This window comes from Schistocerca piceifrons, chromosome 4 (genome assembly GCF_021461385.2).
Source record: "Schistocerca piceifrons isolate TAMUIC-IGC-003096 chromosome 4, iqSchPice1.1, whole genome shotgun sequence".
In the NCBI taxonomy this organism is placed as follows: domain Eukaryota; kingdom Metazoa; phylum Arthropoda; class Insecta; order Orthoptera; family Acrididae; genus Schistocerca; species Schistocerca piceifrons.
Genome location: NC_060141.1, coordinates 558,321,132 through 558,347,004, shown reverse-complemented (window position 1 = coordinate 558,347,004; position 25,873 = coordinate 558,321,132). Strand labels below are relative to the sequence as shown.

Below are 25,873 nucleotides of genomic sequence, written 5' to 3'. Positions count from 1 at the left end.
TCAACATTAGTAGTGACATACTATAGCTGTAAAAATTTATGCAAGGATTTTTAAGTTTATCTTTATAAATGTAAATATCACCTTATGTACTCAAATCAAAATAACAGTACTGTCATATTATGCTGAAATGACAGTAACTTCACAAGTATATTATGATGAAACTACAGTAGCACTGAGTGAAACTTTATGGAAGAAACAATCACTTTCTTTTTCAAATTTATGTGATTGTTTTTGTGAATTCATATTAAATATAACACAACAAAAGGAAAATTTGGACAGTATGAGAGAGGTACTGGCAGAAGTAGAGCTGTGAGAGCAGGTCCTGAGTTCTGCTTGGATATTTCAGTCGGTGGAGCATTTTTCCATGAAAGGCAAAGGTTCAAGTCAAAGTCCAGCACATAGCTTTAATTTGCCAGAAAGTTTCACACAGCACACAATCCACTGCAGAGTGAAAATTCTTTCTGGAAAGACTTTATGGCCCTTCATGGTGGTCAAGCATTTTTTTTATTTATTTTTTTATTTATTTTTTTTATTGTGAGGGTTAGTCATAAAGTTTTAATTAACATGTAAAATTAAGTTATGTAATTAACCCTTTTGCTGCTACAGAAGAATTCTTTGCATTCCGTGCTGGGGCAGCTTTTGTTTTGGTTGTACTGCTCATCAAATGCTGGTGCCTGTGCTGAAAGACGGGGTTCTGAATGATATGAAATACTTATTATCCAATTTTTCAAAAACTAATTTTACTTAAAGTTGAGAGAAGAACAATATCTCATTTTATCTCAGCTTATTGGGTTTTATATCTAACTGACAGTTGGGCATGATGCATTCAGTACGGACTTGCTGGCTGCTATGAAGTACTTATTATCCATTTTGAAGAAAATTATTAGGTGAAAAAATTAGATTTTTGCACATCTTAGAGTCTGATATCTTGGCTTGACAAAGGACTGAGCTTCTTTATGTTACATGCCATAATTACTGTGCAGCATAAAGTTAAGTAAAAAGATACGCAAAATTTTAAAGATTTTGCAAAGGTAAAAACACATTGCATAAACTTTACTTATGGTTGACTTTAGCTCATTAAATGAAAATAAGATATCAAAATTTTATATGAAACTGAGAGTAGAAGGATCTCTCTTTTTGTTCCCAAGTTATTGTGTTTTATATCATGATGTGACGCGTCGTTTCTTATCCTCGTGCATCATGAATCGTGGTCATAACAATTGCTGTATCTCATAAACAATTCAAAATATCCAAACAAGGTTTTCTGCAAATGATAGCAAGCAATGAGGCACACGTGTTGTATGACAAATACACAAAACTTCTTTTATTCACCGACATATGGAAGTAATTTATCTCCAGGAGTGAGAAGCTGGCAGCTCAGAATATGTCCAGACATCCACCGTACTGTAGGAAAATCCAAGCAGGGTGTATACATGTCAAAACACATGGGAATCAGTGTAGCAGGAGTGGTACACACACTTACAGCAGGAAAGGGTTAATTTTTTGTTTGTTTGTAGACACATGTCTGAAATCCTGGTGCACAGTGAAATCATTGCATTACAGTACTGTAGCATGCCATTAGAGGAGCCAAATCAAAATGGCACATGATAAAGCAGTGATGGGCTGCAGAATGTTGTCTTGACTGCTCTAATGGCATGCTACAGTACTTAGGTGCAAGGATTTCACTATGTACCAGTATATCAGACATGTACCTGCAAATAAACACAAAAATAAAAATGTAACTTTATTTTTTCAAGGTGATAATTAAAACTCATATGTTTCCATATGATTATTTTTACTGAGTTACACAAAGACAGAAAGCTTTCATTGTTGTTTTTCCTGTGTCCTTTGGTGATACCAAATAAACAATAGCAACAAATAAGTAATGGTAAATAGCTGTTTTAACAAGGATGGGAGTAGAGTGGTATTGGTGTCCCATGGACACCTATGTCTCCATTCTCCACTGACCTCATTCTTTCTATGTTGGCTGTAAATCCTGTGTACAGTGGTATTTGTTCATTTAAAATATACCTCTTGTGGATACAAGCACAGGAATCATCAATTTCAGAGCCCTCTCACCTTCCATTGTGAACAGGAGCAATTTATGAATGAGGTCTTTACTGCTTCCTCCCCCTTACCTCCCCAGTCCAAACAGGAATGAGAAAGACTCCATGATCACCAAAGACGACCTGATCTTCATGACAGATTAAATCTCATCTGACAACACAGGTGTTTTTTATTTTGCTAGTTTTAATTCTGTTTTTTTTTTTTTCTTTTTTTTTTTCTTAACATTTGTTCATCATCTTCCTCTGCTTTTCTTTTTCTCATTTTAAATAGCTGGTTTGATGCTGGAGTGCACTCTTTGGTTGTTTCAAATTTTAAATCTTGAGTCTTCTCTGATTACCAGTTGGTCAAAGAAAAGTCAAGGTTGCAGAGTCTCTCATTTATTAAAATGACCAGTTTTGGCACATTTAAAGTCAACAGCTGCGTGTAATCATGACAGTAACTGCAGTTACCAGTGTGACCACATGCAGCTGTACAATGAACCGCCAGCTCCAGCCAAAAGGTGATTTGTTGTGAAGTGATGTTTTTCCCAAATTTTTTATTCACATGCTCAACCCGGTCTTCTGATTGAGCTCCCACCAACCATTCCTACCCTCATCATGTACATTTGTAAGGACTTTTCTAGATGCATGGTGCCATTACCTTACATTTTCCTCAGTCATTGTAAAAAGGCCTACAGATATTATATACTACACAGTGAATTTCAGTTTCATTAAACACCTTTTTGAATTACAAAATCTTATTGCTGATTAGTTCAAATACGATAGGATTGTTTAACAACCATTTTAACTCACCATCACTTAAACTTTAAGTACTCATACACAGAGTGTCTGTGCACATAACTGTACAATATGATCACTGCAGATAATATTTTCTAACCAACTAGCTCTTACTTTTTAGACACATTAGTTATTAGAGTACTTTAGTACACTGCACTTACAAAGAAATTAATGAACAAAAGAAAATGCCTGTCCAAGAAATATTCATACTATACACATCATTTCATCACAGCACGTAAACATCTTTATCAGTGTAAATAAAACTCACCTTCGATGTTTTGGCAAGCTCTGGAACCATATATTCTCGAACTTCCTCTACAATACCTTCATCATTACGAAATCCACAAATAATACAATTTATGTTCACCAGAAAGCTTTGTGCCCACCACTTCATGAATTTGAACCTGTGAGAAGAAAAGTTATGATTTAAAAATGACATTGTACAAGGAAATGACAATCATACACTCTTCTGTACAAAAACTGTTGTAACAATAATTGATAAACAAAGCACACAAATCTACAGACTTAAACTATTACTATAAGCTAATAACTAAAAGAAGACAATACTTGAATTAAGTAAATATATGTGAAGATAGATAAATATGAAAGAAGAACAAACTAGTACGTAAAGCAGGACAGATAAATGGTGTTATCAAGAGATATGGCTCAGTATTCAGTGTTATCATACTTTATCTTTTTCAAACATAGGGTGGGGGGTGGGGGTGGTGCGGGAGTATGGTACGCATCCACTTTCAGTTCTGGAATAGAACTTTTCCTATGTTTTCTTTGCATAAAAGTCTATTTTGAAATCATCTGTCACACTTGCTCGTACCTTTCTCCTCTGGCTCATAGAAGTACCCTGCACCAAAGATTTTTCTCTTTTATCAACCATGTACACTACAATTATTACATTAAACCGTTCTTTCACCTCTAGACACATTCAGGTTGGTGATTCTTTCAACCATCTTTTCAAGAGGAGCTGACAAAAGCTAAAATTAATGTTTTCTTATTTTGATATTTGTATGGTAAAACATCTACTGCTACACAGCCTATCTTGAAATATAAGAAGAAGAAGAATTTATGTGGAAATGCATCAAGATCCACTTTTTAAAAGAGAATTTAAATGATTCTGAGAACTTAGGAAGCCTATATAACAATAGATGCCCATTAAAATATGAAGAGGATAGCTGCTACTCACCATATAGCACAGATGCTGAGTCACAGTAGGCACAACAAAAAGACTGTAAGAAACTGAGTTTTTGGTCAATAAGGCCTTTGTGAAAAATAGATGACATACACACTTGGCACACACCTGGTTTCACAGGTAGCCCTGCCTTTGATGGGATCAGTGATGTTTGTAACAGGACTGGAGTAGATGGAAGTGGGAGGATGTATGGGACAGGTCTTGTCTCTAGGTTTATTACAGGGATATGAGCCATGAAAGTATTTGGAGCAGGAGTTGTGTAGGGATGGACAAGGATATTGTGTAGATATTACTGGGTGGTGGAATACCTCTGTGAGATTGGTGGAAAGGAAAGTTGGTAGGACATTTCTCATTTAAAGATGCGACAAGAGGTGGTTGAAACCCTGGTGGAGATTGTAATTCAGTTGCTCCAGCCATGGGTGGTACTGAGTAACAGGGGAATGCTCCTCTGTGGCCACACGGTGGGACTTTTGGAGCTGGTGGATTACTGGAAAAATAAGGCACAGGAGATCTGCTTTTGTACAAGGTTGGGGGGGGGGGGGGGGGGGGGTAATTACTGTCTGTACAGGCTTCAGTGAGACCTTTGGAATATTACAAGAGGAAGCATTCATCACTACAGATGCGACAGCCATGGGAGGCTAGGATGGATGGATAGGGCTTCTTGGTAGGGAATGGGTGGCATCTGTCGAAGTGGAGGCAATGTTAGTGATTGGTAGGTCTGATATGGCCAGAGGTACTAATGTAGCCATCTTGCAGGTGGAGGTCAACATCAAGGAAGGTGGCTTGTTGGGCAGAGTAGGACCATGTGAAGTGATTGGGGGAGAAGGCATTGAGGCTCTGGAGGAATGTGGATAGGGTGTCTTCACTCCTGATCTAGGTCACGAAGATGTCTTCAATGAATCTGAACCAGGTGAGGGGGTTTGGGATTCTGGGTGCTTAAAAAAGATTCCTCTAGATTCTCCACGAATAGGTTGGCATAGCACGGGGATGTGGTGTCCATAGCCATGACAACCAACAAGCTGTCTGTCCGCATGAATTCCCACTGTCAAACTGCGGCCACGAAACAACTGGACCACCCTATTGCTGAGCACACCACCCAACACGACAGTCCTCATTTCAATTGCTGCTTCAAAGCCTGTGCCATGTGGATCCTTCCCACCAACACCAGTTTTTCTGAATTGCACAGGTAGGAACTCTCCCTGCAATATATCCTACTATCCCGTAACCTGCTTGGCCTCAACCTTCATTATAGTCTTTGTTCTCGTCCATCTAGGCCCTTCCCTCTTCCCATTCCAGCACTACACAGCCATCTATTCCACCAACGCACCCAGTCTTTTTACTTCTCTCCTTTTCCGCTACCCCCTCCCCCTCCCTTTCTCCCCCACCCTCCATCTAATGCTCCCACTATTAGCACATTATGTCCCCCTGCCCTACCCTTCTATCACTCCCACTCTCTGCCCCAGCCTCCTCCTTTCCCCCACCCAATTGCTTCTCCCAACACACACTACTGCTTGCAGTCTGGCTTCAACTGGTCATGTGTGTGTGAGTTGCGTTTGTGCGTACGCGATTGTGTTACTGGCCGAAAGCCCACTTTCTGACAGTCTTTCTGTTTTACCTATCTGTGACTTGGCATCTCCGCTCTATGGTGAGTAGCAATTATCCTTTTCTTAATACTGTCACATTCCACTCTGGATTTTACATTGTTTGATTTTGCCAGACGGCTTTTCTTCTGTCCTTACCCCAGTGCCGTTTTCCTTTGTTACTATTTTCTAATGCATCACTACACTCAGTGTCTGTCCAAATTTCTCTTCATTCTTAAGTTTCTCTTGTTGCCTTACAAACTGCACCTTATGCTCCACTTATGAGCCACACTGTATCAACCACCTTGGTCACGCACAACAGGCAGCTACAAGACCACGCTGACTGTTGGTGCAGTATTCACATCCCACATTACTCTCACCGATATCATTAATCCTATATATTTAAATTGATCACTCTCCCTGCATCACACTTCATATTTTCACATGTTATTTCCTGTACCTTTCCTGTGCCACATGGACTTGTATCTCATCCTACCAACTCCTCCCCATCCCCCACTCTTTCTCCTCTCTATTCCAGTTTGTAGCTACTAATTTCAGCTAACCTTGTCACATCTTCCATCCTCCTTCTTCACATTTATCCATCCACAGACCTGCAACCCACATTAAAAAAAATTTTATATATTTTTTCTTTGATCTCACTGTGACTTCACACAAATTTCAGTTGGTTTTTGCCTTTCACTATTGCCCTACTCTCTCAGATTTCTCATTTTTTCCCCCCTTATTTCATCTGTTTCATACTTTTTGCAATTTTTTCCACATATTTGGGTATATTTTTGCAAATTTTTTTGGACATAATTCTATGTTATTTACGTATTTTGACCTATTTTCCCACCACCATGGATCCTTGCTCCTTCCATCTGCATCAATTCAGTAAAGTTTCCTTATCCCTATCCAGAACCCAGCCCCACATATTTTTCCTGCAATGTTGCTTGGCTCATGGAATCCCCCCCAAATGGCCCTACCATCAAATTACCCAACCTTGACTGCCACCCTTCCTTCCACAATGACTTCCGTCTGTTCAGATATTGCCAATCCTTAGCCCTCACCAACATATAGTCCAGCAAAACCATATCAACTGAGCCCAAATCTCCTTGCGATACCTTGTCTCCATCTGTGAATATCACACACTGAAACTCTCGCCCTCCAGGAACTAGAGCAACATGTACAATGCCACCTCAGGAAACTCTCCACCCTGCTCACTTCCTACTCCCACCTTGAACTACTACTGTCCACCACCTTTACAACAACCTCCAAACCTTCCTTACGTCCCTTCATAGCTGTGAAACCCTGTCTTGCAGAGAAACTATATTTACCCTACACTCCAAAACTACCTCCCACAACCACACAAAATCCAGAACCTTAACAGACCCGAAGCATAGACACGAACCTTTCCTTCGAAAGCCTTAGACCTGCAAAAAAATCAGTCCTTTACAAAGGCCTCATCTTTTGCCACACTCCCAAACACAATCATGTATGACTTGTTAAAGACCTTCCCTACTTCTCCCAGTCCCTACAGCAGAAACACTTTCTCACCTCCAACCCTACCCATCAGACTCAACCACAGACCAATGCTGAATCCTGCCTGACTCAGTTCACTCCTCCATCCAAGCGTGATCCACCCCCACTGCCCCCAAATCACCCCCTGTTAATTTTTCAGAATTTCTTAACCTCAAACCTTGCCTAACCATCATTCCCCAAATCCCTCAACATACAAATTAACCTTACATCCACAGAAAGAACTGCACTCCACCACCTACAAACTGATCCTGAACGTATAATTCTACCTGCTGACAAAGGCCCCACCACTGTTGTTTTGAATCATAAAGATTACATGGGTGAACCATAAAGGTTACCTGGGGAGAAGGTCTCCACCAGCTGTCATCCACCAACAAACCCTGCCACAGTGACACCATTCCAGAAATACAGCAGGATCTCCAATTTCTCCTCAAATCCTCAGACCCATCCCAGAACCTCTCCCCAGAGTCCATCTCTGTCCTCACCCCTGCCATTCCCCACACTCCTACCTTATATATGCTTCCTAAAGTCCATACTTCCAACCACCCACAACACCCCATTGTGGCCAGTTACTGTGCCCCCACTGCGAGAATCTCTGCTCTCATAGCCTAACACCTTCTGCCTATTACCCACAACCTACCCTCCTATATAAAAGATACCAACCAATTCCTCCATCATCAAATCTCCACAGTTCCTGTTCCTTTACCACACAGAGCCCTGCTCATCATTATTGATGCCACCTCTCTTTACACTAACATCCCTAATGCACATGGCCTTATTGCTATTGAACACTACCTTTCTCAATGCCCAAAGGATTCCAAAATAACAATCTCCTTCCTAGTTGCCATGACTAACTATATCCTCACGCACAATTATTTCTCCTTTAAAGGCATTACCTACAAACAAATCCAGGTTATAGCTACAGGCACCCGCTTAGCTCCATCCTGTGACAACCAATTCATGGGCCGTCTACAGTAATCATTTCTGAACACCCAGAATCCCAAACCCCTCACCCAATTCAGATTCATTAATGACATCTTTGTTATTTGGAACGGGAGTGAGGATGCCCTATCCCAATTCCTCAAGAAACTCAACACCTTTTCTCCCATTCGCTTCACCTGGTGCTACTCAACATAACAAGCCACCTTCCTCGGTGTTGACCTTCACCTCAAAGATGGCTATATTGGTACCTCTGTCCATATCAAATTTACCAACCACCAACAGTACCTACACTTTGACAGCTGCCACTCATTCCATGCTAAGAAACCCCTTCCATACAGCCTAGATTCCCATGGCCATTGCATCTGTAATGAAGAGCATTTCCTCTCAAAATATACCAGGGATATCACTGAGGCCTTTGCAGACTGTAATGACCCTCCCAACCTTGTACAAAAACAGATCTCCCAAAACTTACCTTTCCAGTCACCCATCACCACCCAAAGTCCCACCAAAGACTGCAGCAACTGAATTACATTCTCTGCCGGGGTTTCGACTACCTCTTGCTGTGACCTGAAATGAGAAATGTGCTGCCAACTATCCTTCCCACCCTTCCCACAGTGGTATTCTGCCGCCCACCGCACCTACACGATGTCCTAACCCATCCCTAAACTATCTCTGCTCCCAACCCCTTGCGTCATGGCTCATATCCCTGTAATAGATCTAGATGCAAGACCTGTCCCATACATCCTCTCACCACTTACTCCCGTCCGGTCACAAACACTGCCTATCCCATCAATGGTAGGGCTACCTGTGAAACCAGTCAAGTGATCTAAGCTAAGCTGTAACCACTGTGCTGCATTCTACATAAGCATGACAACCAACAATCTGTCTGTCCACATGAATGACCACTGACAAATTGTAGACAAGAAACCTACTGGACCACCCTGTTGCTGAGCATGCTGCCCAACAAGACATTCTTCATTTCAATGACTGCTTCACAGCCTGTGCCATCTGGACCCTTCCCACCAACACCAACTTTTCTGAACTGCACAGGTGGAAACTCTCCCAGCAATATATCCTACATTCCCATAAACCTTGTGGTCTCAACCTTCATTGGTCATTGTCTTTACCCATATAGCACCTTCCCTGTTCCCATTCCAGCACTACACAGCCCTCTACATTCCATCAACACAATCAGTCTTTTTTTAATTTTCTCCTTTTCTGCAAACCACCTATCCCCTGCTCTTCGTCTAACCTCCAACTGCACCTAGATGCCCTAACCTCTCTCCATCTTGCCCTGCATGCTCCCACTAGCAGAATGTTACCACCCCCACCCCTACCCTGCTAGCCCCTTTCCTCTTCACCCCAGCCTTCTCCTTACACCCACACGGTTGCCTCTCCCATCATGTGCTGCAGCTCGCAGTCTGACTTCAGCTGCCAGATACTGTGGTCACGTGTGTGTGTGTGTGTGTGTGTGTGTGTGTGTGTGTGTGTGTGTGTGTGTGTGTGGGCGTGCGCGCGCGCGTGTGTTGTCTATTTTTGACAAAAGCCTTTTTGGCCAAAAGCTCACTTTCCGATAGTTTTTTTGTTGTGCCTATCTGTGACAGCATCTCCACTACACGCCGAGTAGCAACTATCCTTGTCATAATATTATTACATTCCAGCCTGAATTTTCTATCGTTTAATAGATGACATTAATATTTGATTACATACTCTGCCTGAAAACAAACATATTTTCAGGCAAAGCTATGAGGAAACAAAGTTCTGGGGTCTGGCTATTTAGTTTATGTGCTTTATGACATTTCAAACAGCAGCAAGTGATATGACTCTATCAATGAAACATTATTTAGAATTATTACACAAAGTGTATGCAGTTGTCTAGAATCATCTATTAATATCAAATGCTCTGCTGTTTGAAAATAGTCCTGGACATCAACATTCCTACAGATGCCAGAGTAATGTCATGGAGCATCTGGCTGCAGACATAATTTCCAACAAACACTGAGGAAGAGGATATCTGAATTATTTCTTTGGTGATTCTCTGTGGAACTCCGAGAAGGCACTTGAAGTAATTCATATGATGTGCACACACAAACTCTGGCTGCAACTGTAACAAATTTAGAGCAGACTATTTTAGAAAGTACACTGGAATTTGACACCACAATTTATTTGGCAATGGAAGCATCATCTTATGATCAAATTATTTCTGTAAGTTCTGCAGAATATTCCATGGCTTGCAAAGTGAGACTAAATTGCAAGGAGAAGGTTAGTACTATTTATCCTCCCATTATTAAAAAGTTGATTGCTGATGACATTATTCATAATCAAATCATAAACAGAAAAATATTTTTTTAAAACACAAGGTATTTGAGTGATATGTATGGACTTACTTCATTGTAGTTATATACTGTATTATTTCCCTTGGGACATTTCCATTACAGAGCATTACAATGTATTCCACTGTTAGTTCTGTCAGTTTCCACATGGTGGTAACAGATGAAAGATATTTGGCACTGCTACAAGATTGTGTGTAGCTAGTAACAGTTCAATTACATTTTGAAAATGACCATCTCAAGTTTTATCACAACCACTTCTCAAGTACAAAACAAGGGCTATTTGTATAGGCTACGTTTGTAAACTAACAGTCCTGCTTTAGCATCTTGCGACTTTTTCCCATGTGGACAGATAGAGGAACATTGATATAAACCGAAAACCATAGATAAATTGAAAGCAACAATCACATATGTGCTCACAAATATTTCATGAGACATGCCAAAAGTATCAGTTTTAAGTGTACCATATCAATTAGTAAAGTATGTTGCAAATGAAGAGGGTTAATCTGGAAATTACGCTGCAGTTAAACCTGACTTCAAGGTCTACTGTTTATGGTGATTTTATTGACTTATCTGCTGCAGATGAATCAGTTCATCATTTTATATTATGTAAATTGTACAACATATTAAAAGACGACTCAAGTGTTGGCAACCTTCTTCAGAATTACAAGTTGTCAAATTTCTAGGTCAGAGTATTCAATGGAGGAAATAAAAGAATGGCCTGCCACAAAACAGTGTTCTTCCCCCAGTTCTCTTCAAATGAATGGCCAGACCCTCCAAGGTGGTACCAGAAGTTTCATATATGTGGATAATCAAGCTATTGCCACTCGGCTAACCCACTTTGAGATGGGAAAAGAAAATCTGTCAGAAACTCTATCTGAACTAAGTGACTACTATATAGAAAACCAACTGAAACCTAACCCATCTAAAACTTAGGCATATCCCTTCCATCCAAAGAACAAGCAGGCTTCAAGGAAACTGCAAGTACTTGAGAGAACATTCAGTTAGAACAGTGACCAACACCTAAGTATTTATGTGTAACAATGGATCACACCCTCACTTACAAAAAGCACTGCATAAACACCAAACAGAAAGTGTCTGCTAGAGGTAACATTACTCTGCAAATTGACTGGAATCAACTGGGTACACAACCAGAGACAAAGAGAACTAATACCTTGGATCTATGCTATCCTGTCACAGAGTATGCATGACCTGTTTGGCACAGCTCCAGTTATGCTAAACAAATTGACACTTCTCTGTATGAAAAACATTGGGGTTTTGAGACAAACACCGAGTTATAAAGTTTACTGTTTGACAGGAATAGCTCCACCAGACATTAGAAGAGAAGCTGCATCCAAACTGCTCAACAGGAATAGCTCCAACAGATGTTAGAAGGGAAGTTGCATCCATGAACTTGTCTCATATGCACTGCTACTGTGTACAGATATTGACCTACCCACAATGACTGAGACCTAGTAGTAGTTTCTTTCACACAATTCAAAATATCAATGAACCTCCTAAGACTGCAAGGTTAAGATTACAGAGGATGAGAACGCTGTCTACCTGGGAATCATTAAACAGACTTTGTACTGATGTTTGCAGATCCAAAATGAGATTGTTGAAGTGGGGCTCTCCTAGCCCATCTAGTCTCTGCGAATGTGGCAAAGATGAAATCATGGCCCACTTCATAAACTGTAGTAAATGCTCTTTTGAATGCACATTGGAGGACTTGATGGCAGTGACAACAAATGTCCATGATTTAGCAAAATTCTGGGCAGACACTATTTTATATGTTTTGTCATTAAGTACCATTACAATTTGTATTTTTATCATTGTTTGCTTCAGATGCAATAATAACTTCCAAAATATTTTACATCTGTTTTCTTGGATTTTTGTGTAAATTCTGGTGGGGAAAGTCATATCCAAATTTGGTTTGTAAAGCTCTGACTTGTAGTGTTCAACTTTTTCTTTACACGTGTATCCACTACTCTACTTTCAACGTATAAATGAAGGTTTGTGCAGCCCACAAAGAAATTGCTGTAACAATACATGTTACTGATAGATGGCTTATGAAATAAAAACATATGTAAGTAATGTAGGAATGGAAAGAAGCAATGTCAAAGCAAAAATTCTGTACGTATAAACTAATAGCAATCTTAATCAAAAATACACAATATCTATGTCAAAGATTTATTTGTTCAGTTTTCCATGATTTTCGGCACCAAGTTAAGCTCATAGGACAAAATATTAGTCATCTCCACAGAAAAGCAAACTGGTCACTTTGGACTGCTGTAGATGATGTGGAAGGGTGTGTACCAAGTGGTCATTTGACTCACCGTTGTTGACATAATACATGACAGTGGTGTGTATGTGTCAGTCAGTTGCACGGAATCAATGCAATAAGATGTGTCAACTTGGAGATGTGACATAATGGCAGACAAGCTATCATGTTTGGACATGCCCATAACCCTATTGTGATTAAACATGCTTGATTTGTTGTTGTATCAACACAGACTACCAATCTGTCTATGAGAAACGCTGTACCACTCACAGATATGTAACATGGCATAAGAACTGTGGTTGTAAACAGACAAAGATGAGTATCATGCGTTGTGAATGACAGTGGGTTTTAAATATGACAGGGATTACTGCTGACAGTGATTGTAGGTCTGCCTCAACCAGTTTCTGAGTGAACACTGTGAAGGAGGCTGCATGCAATGAACATTTGAGGTGGGTGCCATTTTGCACAGTGTGACATACACTGAGGTGACAAAAGTCATGGGATAGCAATATGCAAATATACAAATAGCGGGAGTATGGTATACACAAGGTATAAAGGGGCTGTCATTCGTATTAAGGTGATTCGTGTGGAAATGTGTCCGACGTGATTACAGCCACATAACTGGAATTAACAGCCTTTGAACACAGAATAATAGCTGGAGCTAGGCACATGGGGCATTCCATTTTGGAAATCATTAAAGAATTCAATATTCTGGGCTCCACAGCGTCAAGAGTGTGCCAAGAATACCAGACTTTAGGCATTACTTCTCACAATGGACAACACAGTGGCTCACAGCCTTCACTTAATGACTAAGAGCAGCAGCATTTGCATGGAGTGGGCAGTGCTCACACATAAACAACACTGCATGAAATAATTGCAGAAATCAATGTGGGACACATGATGAATGTAATTCGTAGGACTTTGTGGTGAAATTTGGTGTTAATGGGCTATGGCAGCAGACAATCAATGTGAGAGCCTTTGATAACAGCACAACATTGCCTGCAGCACGTCTCCTGGGCTTGTGACCATATCGGATGGACCCTAGGTGACTGGGAAACTGTGGCCTGGTCAGATGAGTCCTGATCTTATTTTGTAGGAGCAGATGGTAAGGTTCGAGTGTGACACAGACCCCAGGAAGACGTGGACCCAAGTTGTCAGCAAGGCACTGTTCAAGCTAGTGGTGGCTTCACAATGGTGTGAGCTGTGTTTAAATGGGATGGACTGGGTCCTCTGGTCCAACTGAACTGATCACTGGCTGAAATGATTATGTTCGGCTACTTGGAGGCAATTTGCAGCCATTCACGGACTTCATGTTCCCAAACAATGACGAAATTTTCACGGATGACAATGTGTCATGTCACGAGGCCACAATTACTCTTGATTAGTCTGTAGAGAGCAGTCTGGACAATTTGTGTGAATGTTTGATGACTCAGATCTCCTGACAAGAATCCCATTAAACATAATCAAGAGGTCAGTTCATGCACAAAATCCTGAACTGGCAACACTTTTTCAATTAAAGCTGTAGAGGCAGCACACCTCAATATTTCTGCAGAGGACTTCCAATGACTTGTTGAGTCTATGCCATGTTGGGTTGATGCACTAAGTCAGGCAAAAGGAGGCCCACATGATATTAGGAACTATCCCATGACAGCAGTGTAAAGCTATTTGTCTTCAATGGACCTAAGAACACAAAAACTAGACAGCAGCTGACTGGAGGCATGTAGCGTGGTCCCATGAGTCACAAAATTTCATTTAGGTTACAATTAATCTTTGCTACACTGTTTAAGTTGTTATAAATTGTAAGAGATTAGGAGCTGTCATCAGACAACCCTTTTTTGGGGGGGGGGGGGGGGAGGCGGGGGGGGGGGGGGGCATGCTCAAGTGTAGGCTGACATTTGTGCTGCAGCATGGAAACTGATTAATATTGAAAGACACACCTGTCTTACGATAACATTTTGTCAGTATTTGTGGCGTTTAAGTCTTAAGTTAATAAGTGTGTGTTATTTGGATCATAGCTCTGTTTGTATGTTTTAATCTCCCAGTACAGCCCAAGAACTAATATTCACAGCCAAATAAATTACATGAGGCAGTTACCACTGTAAGACAAGGGTGTCTTACATACTCTTATGGTTATTGTCCATGTCAATTTTCTTATTAACTTTAAAACCTCTCCCCCCTGACTAATCAATGCCCTTTCTCTCTCAATGTTAATCAGCCAAATCAGGATTTTTATTTTTTATCTACAGAATAAATCACCTTTCATTTAGGCCAAAAATGAGGAGAGAGTTCAGGGAAAGGGCAAGTATTCACAATTAATCCGATACAAAGAGGCTATTTCAGTTACAGGGGGGAATTTACATTTGTTGGGAATTTATTAATTTTAATGCAACATTTCAATGTTGTAACTACTTTTAGTACTAAATGGGTAACAGATATAAAAATGCACATGTGTACACACACACACACACACACACACACACACACACACACACACACACAATTTGTATACAGTTATATAAAAAGATTTTAATTGCAAGAAATACAAGTTTAGAGGTAGACAGCTGCCACAAAATAGACACAGTACTTTTCTGAATTTATAGAACACTAGATCTGAATTGACTACAATGGAGAGTACTTAGTAGGAAAATGAATCATTTAATAATGGCAAGTCTCTAAGGAACTATGACTTACAAACTGTAATCTGGAAAAAAAGCATACCTATGCTTTATTACTGACTGTCATATGTATATATTATAATTCTTGTGTGACACTAATTATTAGAAGATGTATGTTGCTGGCTTTTAAAGAATAGCTGTTGACAGACAAAGTCATTTACTAAGAGGTGCAGTCTTGTCACACCTTTTAAGACTTCTGTATTGCCCTGGATGTGTGATGATCCTGCTTGTCTTTATTTCCACAAATTCAGTCTTCTGTAATTCTTTTAGGTCTTTTATCTCAGTATCTGTTTTCACACAGTCCATTTCTGCACAGTACAGAAGACTATGATTTTTCAGTTTTGACTGGAAAGCCACACAAAACTCTGCTTTCTCATTAATGGGCTGCTCTATATCTGGGCAGCCTCCAGGACGTGCTGAAAAATATATCCACAATTTATGGAAAAATCTAAGTGACAGCTATCTTAAACAACTAACAGAAACTTATTACATATGAGAACAGGGCATTAAATAAAAGAGGTGCACTTTGTAGCTACAACTTATGTGGATATCACCGTAATACTTAAGATCCTGGGATAATAAGGCTGTACTCTGACTCAGTAATCTCAATAGAGCAGCAAAGAACAACATGTATGCATATAAAATAAATGAATGACTTAAGATTTGCATCTACAAGGGTGGTTTGATCAGTCTGGTAAAAAAAAAAAAAAAAAAAAGGGGGGGGGGGGGGGGGGGGGCAAGAAAAACCTCTCGACATAGTGCCCTTTGAGGGGTAAACATTTGGTCCAGCAATCCTCCAGCTTTTTTCATCCCACTTGAAAAATAGGTCGTGTCAAACTTTGCAAAATAAGTTGTTGGCTGCAACTATCACTTCTTCATTAGATGAAAATTTCTCCCCAGCAAGCCAAAGTTTCAAATCAGGAAATAGAAAGAAGTCACTTGGGCTTAAGTTTGATGAACAGGGTGGATGAGGAACCAATTCAAAGCCCAATTCATGCACTTTCGCCATTGTTAGCACTGATGTGCGGGATGGTGCATTATCCTGGTGGAAGAGCACTCTTTTGTGCACCAGCTTTGGTCTTTTTTCTGCCAATGCAAGTTTCAAACAATCCAACAATGAAGCATAGTTGTGTCTTTTTCTAAGAAATCTATGACGAAAATTTCTCAGGAACCCCAAAAAACAATGGCCATCACCCTACGAGCTCACAAAATGGTCTTTGCTTCTTAGATGCAGCTTCAGCAGCCTTTGTGCATTGTTTTGATAGCCATTTTGACTCAACATTCACAAATCAGCATAAAAACTCTTGCAGGCTGTGACTAAACAGTGCCAGGCATTGTACTGAGAAGTTGTGCCAGGTGCTCTTTTGGTTGACTGTGAGCAATCGCAGTACCCACCTTGCACCCAGTTTCTTCATGCAGGATATTCTTCCATGCAGAATATTATGCTCATTTGAGATTCCTGCAGTCTTGGCAACCTCAAGAATTTTTATTTGACAGTCTTGCATTACCATATCATGGATTTTGTCAATGGTTCCCTGTGTGGCGACATCAACTGGTTGGCTGGAGCACACTTTGTCTTCAGTGCTTGACAGTGCAGAGTCCATGTGAATTTCATCCAATTCTGTTTTGATTTGCGCGACAGTCCAACCCTTCAAACGAATATGTTTGATAACGGCATGAAACTCAGTTTTCTCCATTTTAAATGACAGCCTTCATACTGACCAATTCACACAGTTGTCAACAATGAACTGTATGCTGTACATTGTTGAAATTCTTTATACAATCCTTGGAATAATCAAGATCACCAACCATGAAGGCAGAAGAGAAATGTTCAATTCTATCGTGGAAATTTACCAGACTTATCAAACCATTCTCTTACAGCCAAGTTAAATTCTGTTTGCCATGTAATGTCCTTTTTTCCAGTCTTCATTCTTTGCTTCTTCTTTCCATTAGTTTCCTTTTGCCCTAAAACAGGTGAGTCAGTCTCACCCATTGTTCTGAGTAAACTGCCAAACCTATAATTACTCTCTGCCTGAGGATGGAACTGTTGTTGTTGTTGTGGTCTTCAGTACTGAGACTGGTTTGATGCAGCTCTCCATGCTACTCTATCCTGTGCAAGCTTCTTCATCTCCCAGTACCTACTGCAACCTACATCCTTCTGAATCTGCTTAGTGTATTCATCTCTTTGTCTCCCTCTATGATTTTAACCCTCCACACTGCCCTCCAGTACTAAATTGGTGTTCCCTTGATGCCTCAGGACATGTCCTACCATCCGATTCCTTCTTCTAATCAAGTTGTGCCACAAACTCCTCTTCTCCCCAATTCTATTCAATACCTCCTCATTATTTACGTGACCTACCCATCTAATCTTCAGCATTCTTCTGTAGTACCACATTTCAAAAGCTCATATTCTCTTCTTGTCCAAACTGTTCATCATCCACGTTTCACTACCATACATGGCCACACTCCACACAAATACTTTCAGAAACGACTTCCTGACCCTTAAATCTATATTCGATGTTAACAAATTTCTCTTCTTCAGAAACGCTCTCCTTGCCATTGCCAGTCTACATTTTATATTCTCTCTACTTTGACCATCATCAGTTATTTTGCTCCCCAAATAGCAAAACTCCTTTACTACTTTAAGTGTCTCATTTCCTAATCTAATTCCCTCAGCATCACCAGACTTAATTCAACTACATTCCATTATCCTCGTTTTGCTTTTGTTGATGTTCATCTTATAGCCTCCTTTCAAGACACTGTCCATTCCATTCAACTGCTCTTCCAAGTCCTTTGCTGTCTCTGGCAGAATTACAAACCTCAAAGTTTTTATTTCTTCTCCATGGATTTTAATTCCAACTTTGAATTTTTCTTTTGTTTCCTTTACTGCTTGCTCAATATACAGATTGAATAACACCAGAGAGAGGCTACAACCCTGTCTCACTCCCTTCCCAACCACTGCTTCCCTTTCATGCCCCTCGACTCTTATAACTGCCATCTGGTTTCTGTACAAATTGTAAATAGCCTTTCGCTCCCTGTATTTTACCCATGCCACCTTCAGAATTTGAAAGAGAGTATTCCAGTCAACATTGTCAAAAGCTTTCTGTAAGTGTACAAATGCTAGAAATGTAGGTTTGCCTTTCCTTAATCCATCTTCTAATATAAGTCGTAGGGTCAGTATTGCCTCACGTGCTCCAACATTTCTACGGAATCCAAACTGATCTCCCCCGAGGTCAGCTTCTACCAGTTATTCCATTCGTCTGTAAAGAATTCACATAAGTATTTTGCAGCTGTGACTTATTAAACTGATAGTTCAGTAATTTTCACATCTGTCAACACCTGCTTTCTTTGGGATTGGAATTATTATATTCTTCTTGAAGTCTGAGGGTATTTCGCCTGTTTCATACATCTTGCTCACTAGATGGTAGAGTTTTGTCAGGACTCGCTCTTCCAAGGCTGTCAGTAGTTCTAATGGAATGTTGTCTACTCCCCGGGCCTTGCTTCGACTTAGGTCTTTCAGTGCTTTGCCAAACTCTGCACGCAGTATCATATCTCCCATTTCATCTTCATCTAAATCCTCTTCCATTTCCATAATATTGTCCTCAAGTACATTGCCCTTGTATAGACCCTCTATATACTCCTTCCACCTTTCTGCTTTCCCTTCTTTGCTTAGAACTGGGTTTCCATCTGAGCTCTTGATATTCATACAAGTGGTTATCTTTTCTCCAAAGGTCTCTTTAATTTTCCTGTAGGCAGTATCTATCTTACCCCTAGTGAGATAAGCCTCTACATCCTTACATCTGTCCTCTAGCCATCCCCACTTAGCCATTTTGCACTTCCTGTCGATCTCATTTTTGAGACGTTTGTATTTATTTTTGCCCGCTTCATTTACTGCATTTTTATATTTTCTCCTTTCATCAATTAAATTCAATATTTCTTCTGTTACCCAAGGATTTCTACTAGCCCTCGTCTCTTTACTTACTTGATCCTCTGCTGCTTTCACTACTTCACCCCTCAAAGCTACCCATTCTTCTTCTACTGTATTTCTTTCCCCCATTCCCGTCAATTTTTCCCTTATGCTCTCCTTGAAACTCTGTACAACCTCTGGTTCTTTACGTTTATCCAGGTCCCATCTCCTTAAATTCCCATCTTTTTGCAGTTTATTCAGTTTTATTCTACAGTTCATAACCAATAGATTGTGGTCAGAGTCCACATCTGGCCCTGGAAATGTCTTACAATTTAAAACCTGGTTCCTAAATCTGAGTCTTACCATTATATAATCTATCTGATACCTTCTAGTATCTCCAGGCTTCTTCCATGTATACAACCTTCTTTCATGATTCTTGAACCAAGTGTTAGCTATGATTAAGTTATGCTCTGTGTGAAATTCTACCAGGTGGCTTCTTCTTTAATTTCTTACCCCCAATCCACATTCACCTGCTACGTTTCCTTCTCTTCCTTTTCCTACTATCGAATTCCAGTCACCCATGACTATTAAATTTTCGTCTCCCTTCACTATCTGAATAATTTCTTTTATCTCATCATACATTTCATCGATTTCTTTGTCATCTGCAGAGCTTGTTTGCATATAAACTTTTACTACTTTAGAAGGCATGGGCTTCGTGTCTATCTTGGCCACAATAATGCGTTCACTATGCTGTTTGTAGTAGCTTACCCACACTCCTATTTTTTTTTATTCATTATTAAACCTACTCCTGCATTACCCTTATTTGATTTTGTATTTATAACCCTGTATTCACCTGACCAAAAGTCTTGTTCCTCCTGCCACCGAACTTCACTAATTCCCACTATATCTAACTTTAACCTATCCATTTCCCTTTTTAAATTTTCTAAACCTACCTGCCCAATTAAGGGATCTGACATTCCACACTCCAATCCATAGAATGCCAGTTTTCTTTCTCCTGACAACGACATCCTCTTGAGTAGTCCCCACCCGGAGATCCGAATGGGGGACTAGGAAAGCTGCATGCCCTCGGGAAAAATTACGGCTGTAGTTTCCCCTTGCTTTCAGCCATTTGCAGTACCAGCACAGCAAGGCTGTTTTAGTTAGTGTTACAAGGCCAGATCAGTCAATCATCCAGACTGTTGCCCCTGCAGCTACTGAAAAGGCTGCTGCCCCTCTTCAGGAACCACACACTTATCTGGCCTCTCGACAGATACCCCTCCATTGTGGTTGCACCTATGGTATGGCTATCTGTATCGTTGAGGCACGCAAGCCTCCCCACCAACGGCAAGGTCCATGGTTCATGGGGAGGAGGATTGAAGTAATAGTTCCAAAAGTAACAAACAGTTTTCCACTTTTATATGTGTCTTACTGGCAGTACTGGAATTTTACCTCCTAAAGTTAAATGCATCATATAACTTTTTACAATTTTATAGCCTATCCATTAGACTCCATTCAGTCACAAGAGTTCTATCTTGCCCTATCACTGGTTGTCTATCAAATATTCTGCATAAATCACTAATAAACTTTAGTTTCTGATTGTTGGTAGTGTTTTACCATGCAGAATGGCCACTAACAATGAATAATTATGAACTGGGGCAATTTGTCATAATGTAGAAAGCATTTAAAGTTAAACACGGGTGCAATTATGTTTTGAATGTACTTTTAGTGTTATATAACTACAAAACAAGCAGCAGCAGCAGCAGCAGCAGCAGTAGTAGTCGTAGTCGTAGTCGTAGTAGTAGTAGTAGTAGTAGTAGTGGTGGTGTGAAACTTTGCAACAGACTGAAGTTGTATGCCAGACTGAAACAGAAACCGTTGGCTTTCGTGGTCAATGCTTCTTACCCACAGAGTCATCTGGACACACTTCACAATCTGAATCACAATTGCAATCTTCACTATGTCTCTTACATTCCAAACTCTACAAAGGCTCCCTTTCATTTAGCAGACACTCCACCACATAGTGAAAGATTCAAACTGGAACAACTGTTGGACTGTAGCTGAGCTATTCTAGGCTACTGAGTTTAAATGAGGAGAAATTTACACGGGAGAACTTCTATGCAGTCTGGAGAGTAGGAGAGTTTTAAATTTTGCATTTAAGAAATCGTTCATGCAGGCAAAACATGCAAACATACCACTGTTTGACCATCACACAGACTCTTGCATGGAGAACATAGTAATAAGCATCACTGGTGTGGAGAAACAACTGAAATAGTTGAAAACAAGTAGCCAGGTTCTGATGGAATCTCAATTCACTTTTACAAAGAGTACTCCACAGCACTGGCCTCTTTCTTAGCTTGCATTTACCGCAAATTTCTCACCCAGTGCAAAGTCCCAAGTGACCGTAAAAGCACAGGTGACTCCTGTATAGAAGAAGGTTAAAAGAATAGACCCACAAAATTACAGACCAATATCGTTAACATCAGTATGTTGCAGAACCCTTGAACACATTCTAGTTTGAATGTAATAAATTTCCTTGAGATCCTGCAAACCATAGGTGAAGGGCAACAGGCAGATCCCATATTTGTAGATTTCTGTAAAGGATTTTACATGATGGCACACTGCCTATTGTTAATCAAGGCAAAAACTTACAGAATAGGTTCCCAGGTATGTGAATGGCACAAATACTTCTTAAGTAACAGAACCCAGTATTTTTTTTTCGGAAAGCAGTAAGTTGTTCTCAGAGGAGTGTTCATCAGAGACAAGGATATTGTCTGCAGTGCCCCAGGGAAGTGTGACAGATCGCTGTTATTTTCTACGTACATAAACGATCTGGTGGACAGGTGGTTGTTCGCCCATGATGCTATGGTGTATGCGAAGGTGTAGTCATTGAGTGACTGCAGGAGAATCAAGTGTTTAGGATCCACCCCAGGTCAGATTAAAGGAAGACATCGAAGCAATTCAAAAGTGGGCTGCCTGATTTGTTACCGGTAGGTTCAAACAACATGCAGGTACTATGGAAACACTTCAGGAACTCAAGTGGAAATCAGTGGAGGGAAGGCAACATTCTTTTTGAGGAGCACTATTGAGAAAATTTAGAGAACAGGCATCATTTGAGGCTGACTGCAGAGTGATTCTACTTCTGCCAACGTACATATTGTGTAAGGATCATGAAGTTAATATTAGAGAGATTAGAGCTCATACGGAGGCATACAGACAGTCATCTCTCTCTCTCTCTCTCTCTCTCTCTCTCTCTCTCTCTATTTGCAAGTGGAACACTAAAGGAAATGACTAGCAGTGATACAGGAGAACCTCCATCAAACACGATATGGTTGCTTGCAGAGTTACTGGCTGACAGAAAATATGGGGATGGCTGTTGTTAATGCCTGGGCAGCTCAAGCCAGTAACCACATGATCCATGAAAGGCACTGATCAGGATCTGAATCCCAGTGTAGCTTACAGTTTCAACCTCTCCATGTTTTTAATTACAGTGTGCAGTCAACTGCAGGGTAACATCAGTCACTGTTCTCACCTTATCATGAGAGCTACTATCTCTAAAAATAAGTTATTTGTTATGAACCAGGTATGTCAGGCAGCAATAACCTATTTGAGGTCTAACTGCAGCTAGTAACTAAAGTGCTATAACACATTAAAACAGTAAATAGTGCTTGCTTTGAAAACAAAATAAGAAAAGCTACTGAATTCTACAGTCTCTGCTGTCTTTCCATAAGTAAGTGCAAGATTAAAGCACGTTTAATGGTACAATGTTTCTTCATGATTTGGAACACACTAGGGCACATGAACACTCTCTTTTACACAGCACAATAAAATGTAGCAGTCATAAGGATATTCATAAACTCATGGTAGTCAATGAATTTTCACCTGTTGCCATATGTTGCTCAAATTTCCTGCCCCAAGCCATACATTTCTTCTGATGTTCAGAGGCCTGCAAACGCTGTCTTTTTGCATCTTCTGTTTCAAAAGCACACAGATAAATTGTACCTTTCCACTTTGTTGCACATATTATCCAGTCATCTCTTGTCTCATAAGGTGTACAAATAAGCATAGTAAGAAGACCACGGAAGCATACAAAATCTGTGCGTAACCTGTATAGAGGTAAAGAAAAGTAACCACAGTTATCCAGGATTTCCATGCAAGCAAAATTCCTTTACTCTGACACATATTATAAATAATTTAATAACTGCTATAATAAAACATCAAACAATTGTTATTAAAATCTTCTGAGACCCATTAAGTTGTTCCTAAGATTTTTTAGCTAACAATCAAGGCAGTGGTGGTACTAAAGGGTTGGCCTAAGGGGTACTTAACACTTAGGTTATTTGCACTTTACGGTGATAATTCAAAGAGAAATATAGTTTAAAGATACAATACATTCACTTGAAATTTATGAGATAAAAGTACTGATAATCTCATTTTGTTTCTCCTTCTCCCTGTACTCATTACTGCATTCAGACACAGGAAGATAATTTTTTATTACAAGTCTTTGTTTGAAATCTATCACAAAATACATTAATGGTAATATATCCTGATTCAAATAGTATCACTGCAGCTGACCTCTGTCAGAATATAAGATGCAGACTGTTGAACAGGGGGTTACTGATATTTGCATGCAGTGGCTACTCCATATTGGTGATCCTCCAGCCAGAGAAGGAATCTATGTGTCATTGGGTAATGTCTTATTGTAATTCAGGTTTGGGTTGCTTAATCCAAGTGGAATTGCTGAAAGATGGATTTCATGACCACATTTCATTGTCATACACTCCCAATCATCCTTCCTCCCATTGGTGTAATACACACTATCTTAATGGCTAGGTCACTGACTACAGATGAATAAGATCTCGCCACAATATCCTCGCTATAGCCACATTAGCTTCACTATCTGTTTGATCAGCTTTCCAAGTTTACATGTGCCCTTGTTTTTTGAGATTGAGAAAATACTCTTAAATATATTTCTAGTTAGGGAAAAACAACCTGACTATAGCAGCCCTGTGTAGGTCATCTCGAAGCAGAACTGAAAAAATTTTTTACTTGTCTAGAGGACTTACTGGAGAATACATCATTATAGAAAAAAGATGTGTTGTCTATTGGACACATGGATTCATTAAATAATTGCATTAATTAGTTACATAATGGTGACTTTTTATAGTGTTCTAACTACAACCACATAAAGTCAGTACCTACAATAATTACTACAGACACAAGGATAAGCACTGGTCATGTTCTTACAAACATAACAGAGGAAAACGTATAAATAACAACTTTAGAAAACTGTGTATTTAACTACAGAGTACCTACTACAGAAACCAATGCAGGGACTATACAAAGAAAATTAATTACGCCCATAGCCTTGCTAGCTACCTTTCCCAGTGTCCTCCTGATACCAGACCCACCACCTCTTTGCTAATCCTCCTGGCCTAGCACATACTAATCCACAATTATTTCAATTTTTGGTACTGCCAGGGGTAACTGCATGGCACCATCCTATGCTAACTTATTTATTGCCCAAATGGAAAAATCCTTCCTATCCAATCAACATCTAAAATTCCTTGTCTGGTACAGACTCACTGGTGATATTTTAATGATCTAGACTCATGACAAAGACAGCCTTTGCCCTTCCCTTCATAAATCCACTTTATTTGGTGCTTCTCAACTCAATGAGCTATCTTCTTAGCAGTCAATCTCCACCTCTGAGATTGGCCCATAAATACAACTGTTCATATGAAGTACACCAACCGTCAAAATTACAGCTGTTAAAGTTATCACCCATTCATGTCAAAAGATAGATACTGCCTACAGGAAAATTAAAGAGACCTTTGGAGATAAGAGAACCACTTGTATGAACATCAAGAGCTCAGATGGAAACCCAGTTCTAAGCAAAGAAGGGAAAGCAGAGAGGTGGAAGGAGTATATAGAGGGTCTATACAAGGGCAATGTACTTGAGGACAATATTATGGAAATGGAAGAGGATGTAGATGAAGATGAAATGGGAGATACAATACTGCGTGAAGAGTTTGACAGAGCACTGAAAGACCTGAGTCGAAACAAGGCCCGGGGAGTAGACAACATTCCATTGGAACTACTGACGGCCTTGGGAGAGCCAGTTCTGACAAAACTCTACCATCTGGTGAGCAAGATGTATGAAACAGGTGAAATACCCTCAGACCTCAAGAAGAATATAATAATTCCAATCCCAAAGAAAGCAGGTGTTGACAGATGTGAAAATTACTGAACTATCAGTTTAATAAGTCACAGCTGCAAAATACTTATGTGAATTCTTTACAGACGAATGGAATAACTGGTAGAAGCTGACCTCGGGGGAGATCAGTTTGGATTCCGTAGAAATGTTGGAGCACGTGAGGCAATACTGACCCTACGACTTATATTAGAAGATGGATTAAGGAAAGGCAAACCTACATTTCTAGCATTTGTACACTTACAGAAAGCTTTTGACAATGTTGACTGGAATACTCTCTTTCAAATACTGGAGGTGGCATGGGTAAAATACAGGGAGCAAAAGGTTATTTACAATTTGTACAGAAACCAGATGGCAGTTATAG

At 39.9% G+C, this 25,873-nt stretch overlaps 1 protein-coding gene across 2 annotated transcripts in view; it reads right to left on the bottom strand.

The window, feature by feature from the left end:
• Window positions 1-25,873, bottom strand: part of LOC124795338 (decapping and exoribonuclease protein-like) — a 42,075-nt gene that overhangs the window by 5,642 nt on the left and 10,560 nt on the right. For both annotated transcript variants that reach the window (XM_047259324.1, XM_047259325.1), the window contains 3 exons: window positions 23,178-23,401; window positions 15,576-15,807; window positions 3,112-3,247 (listed from right to left, as the gene is read on the bottom strand). In XM_047259324.1, coding sequence (XP_047115280.1) covers window positions 3,112-3,247; window positions 15,576-15,807; window positions 23,178-23,401 — 592 coding nt within the window. The remainder of the gene's footprint in view (window positions 1-3,111; window positions 3,248-15,575; window positions 15,808-23,177; window positions 23,402-25,873) is intronic.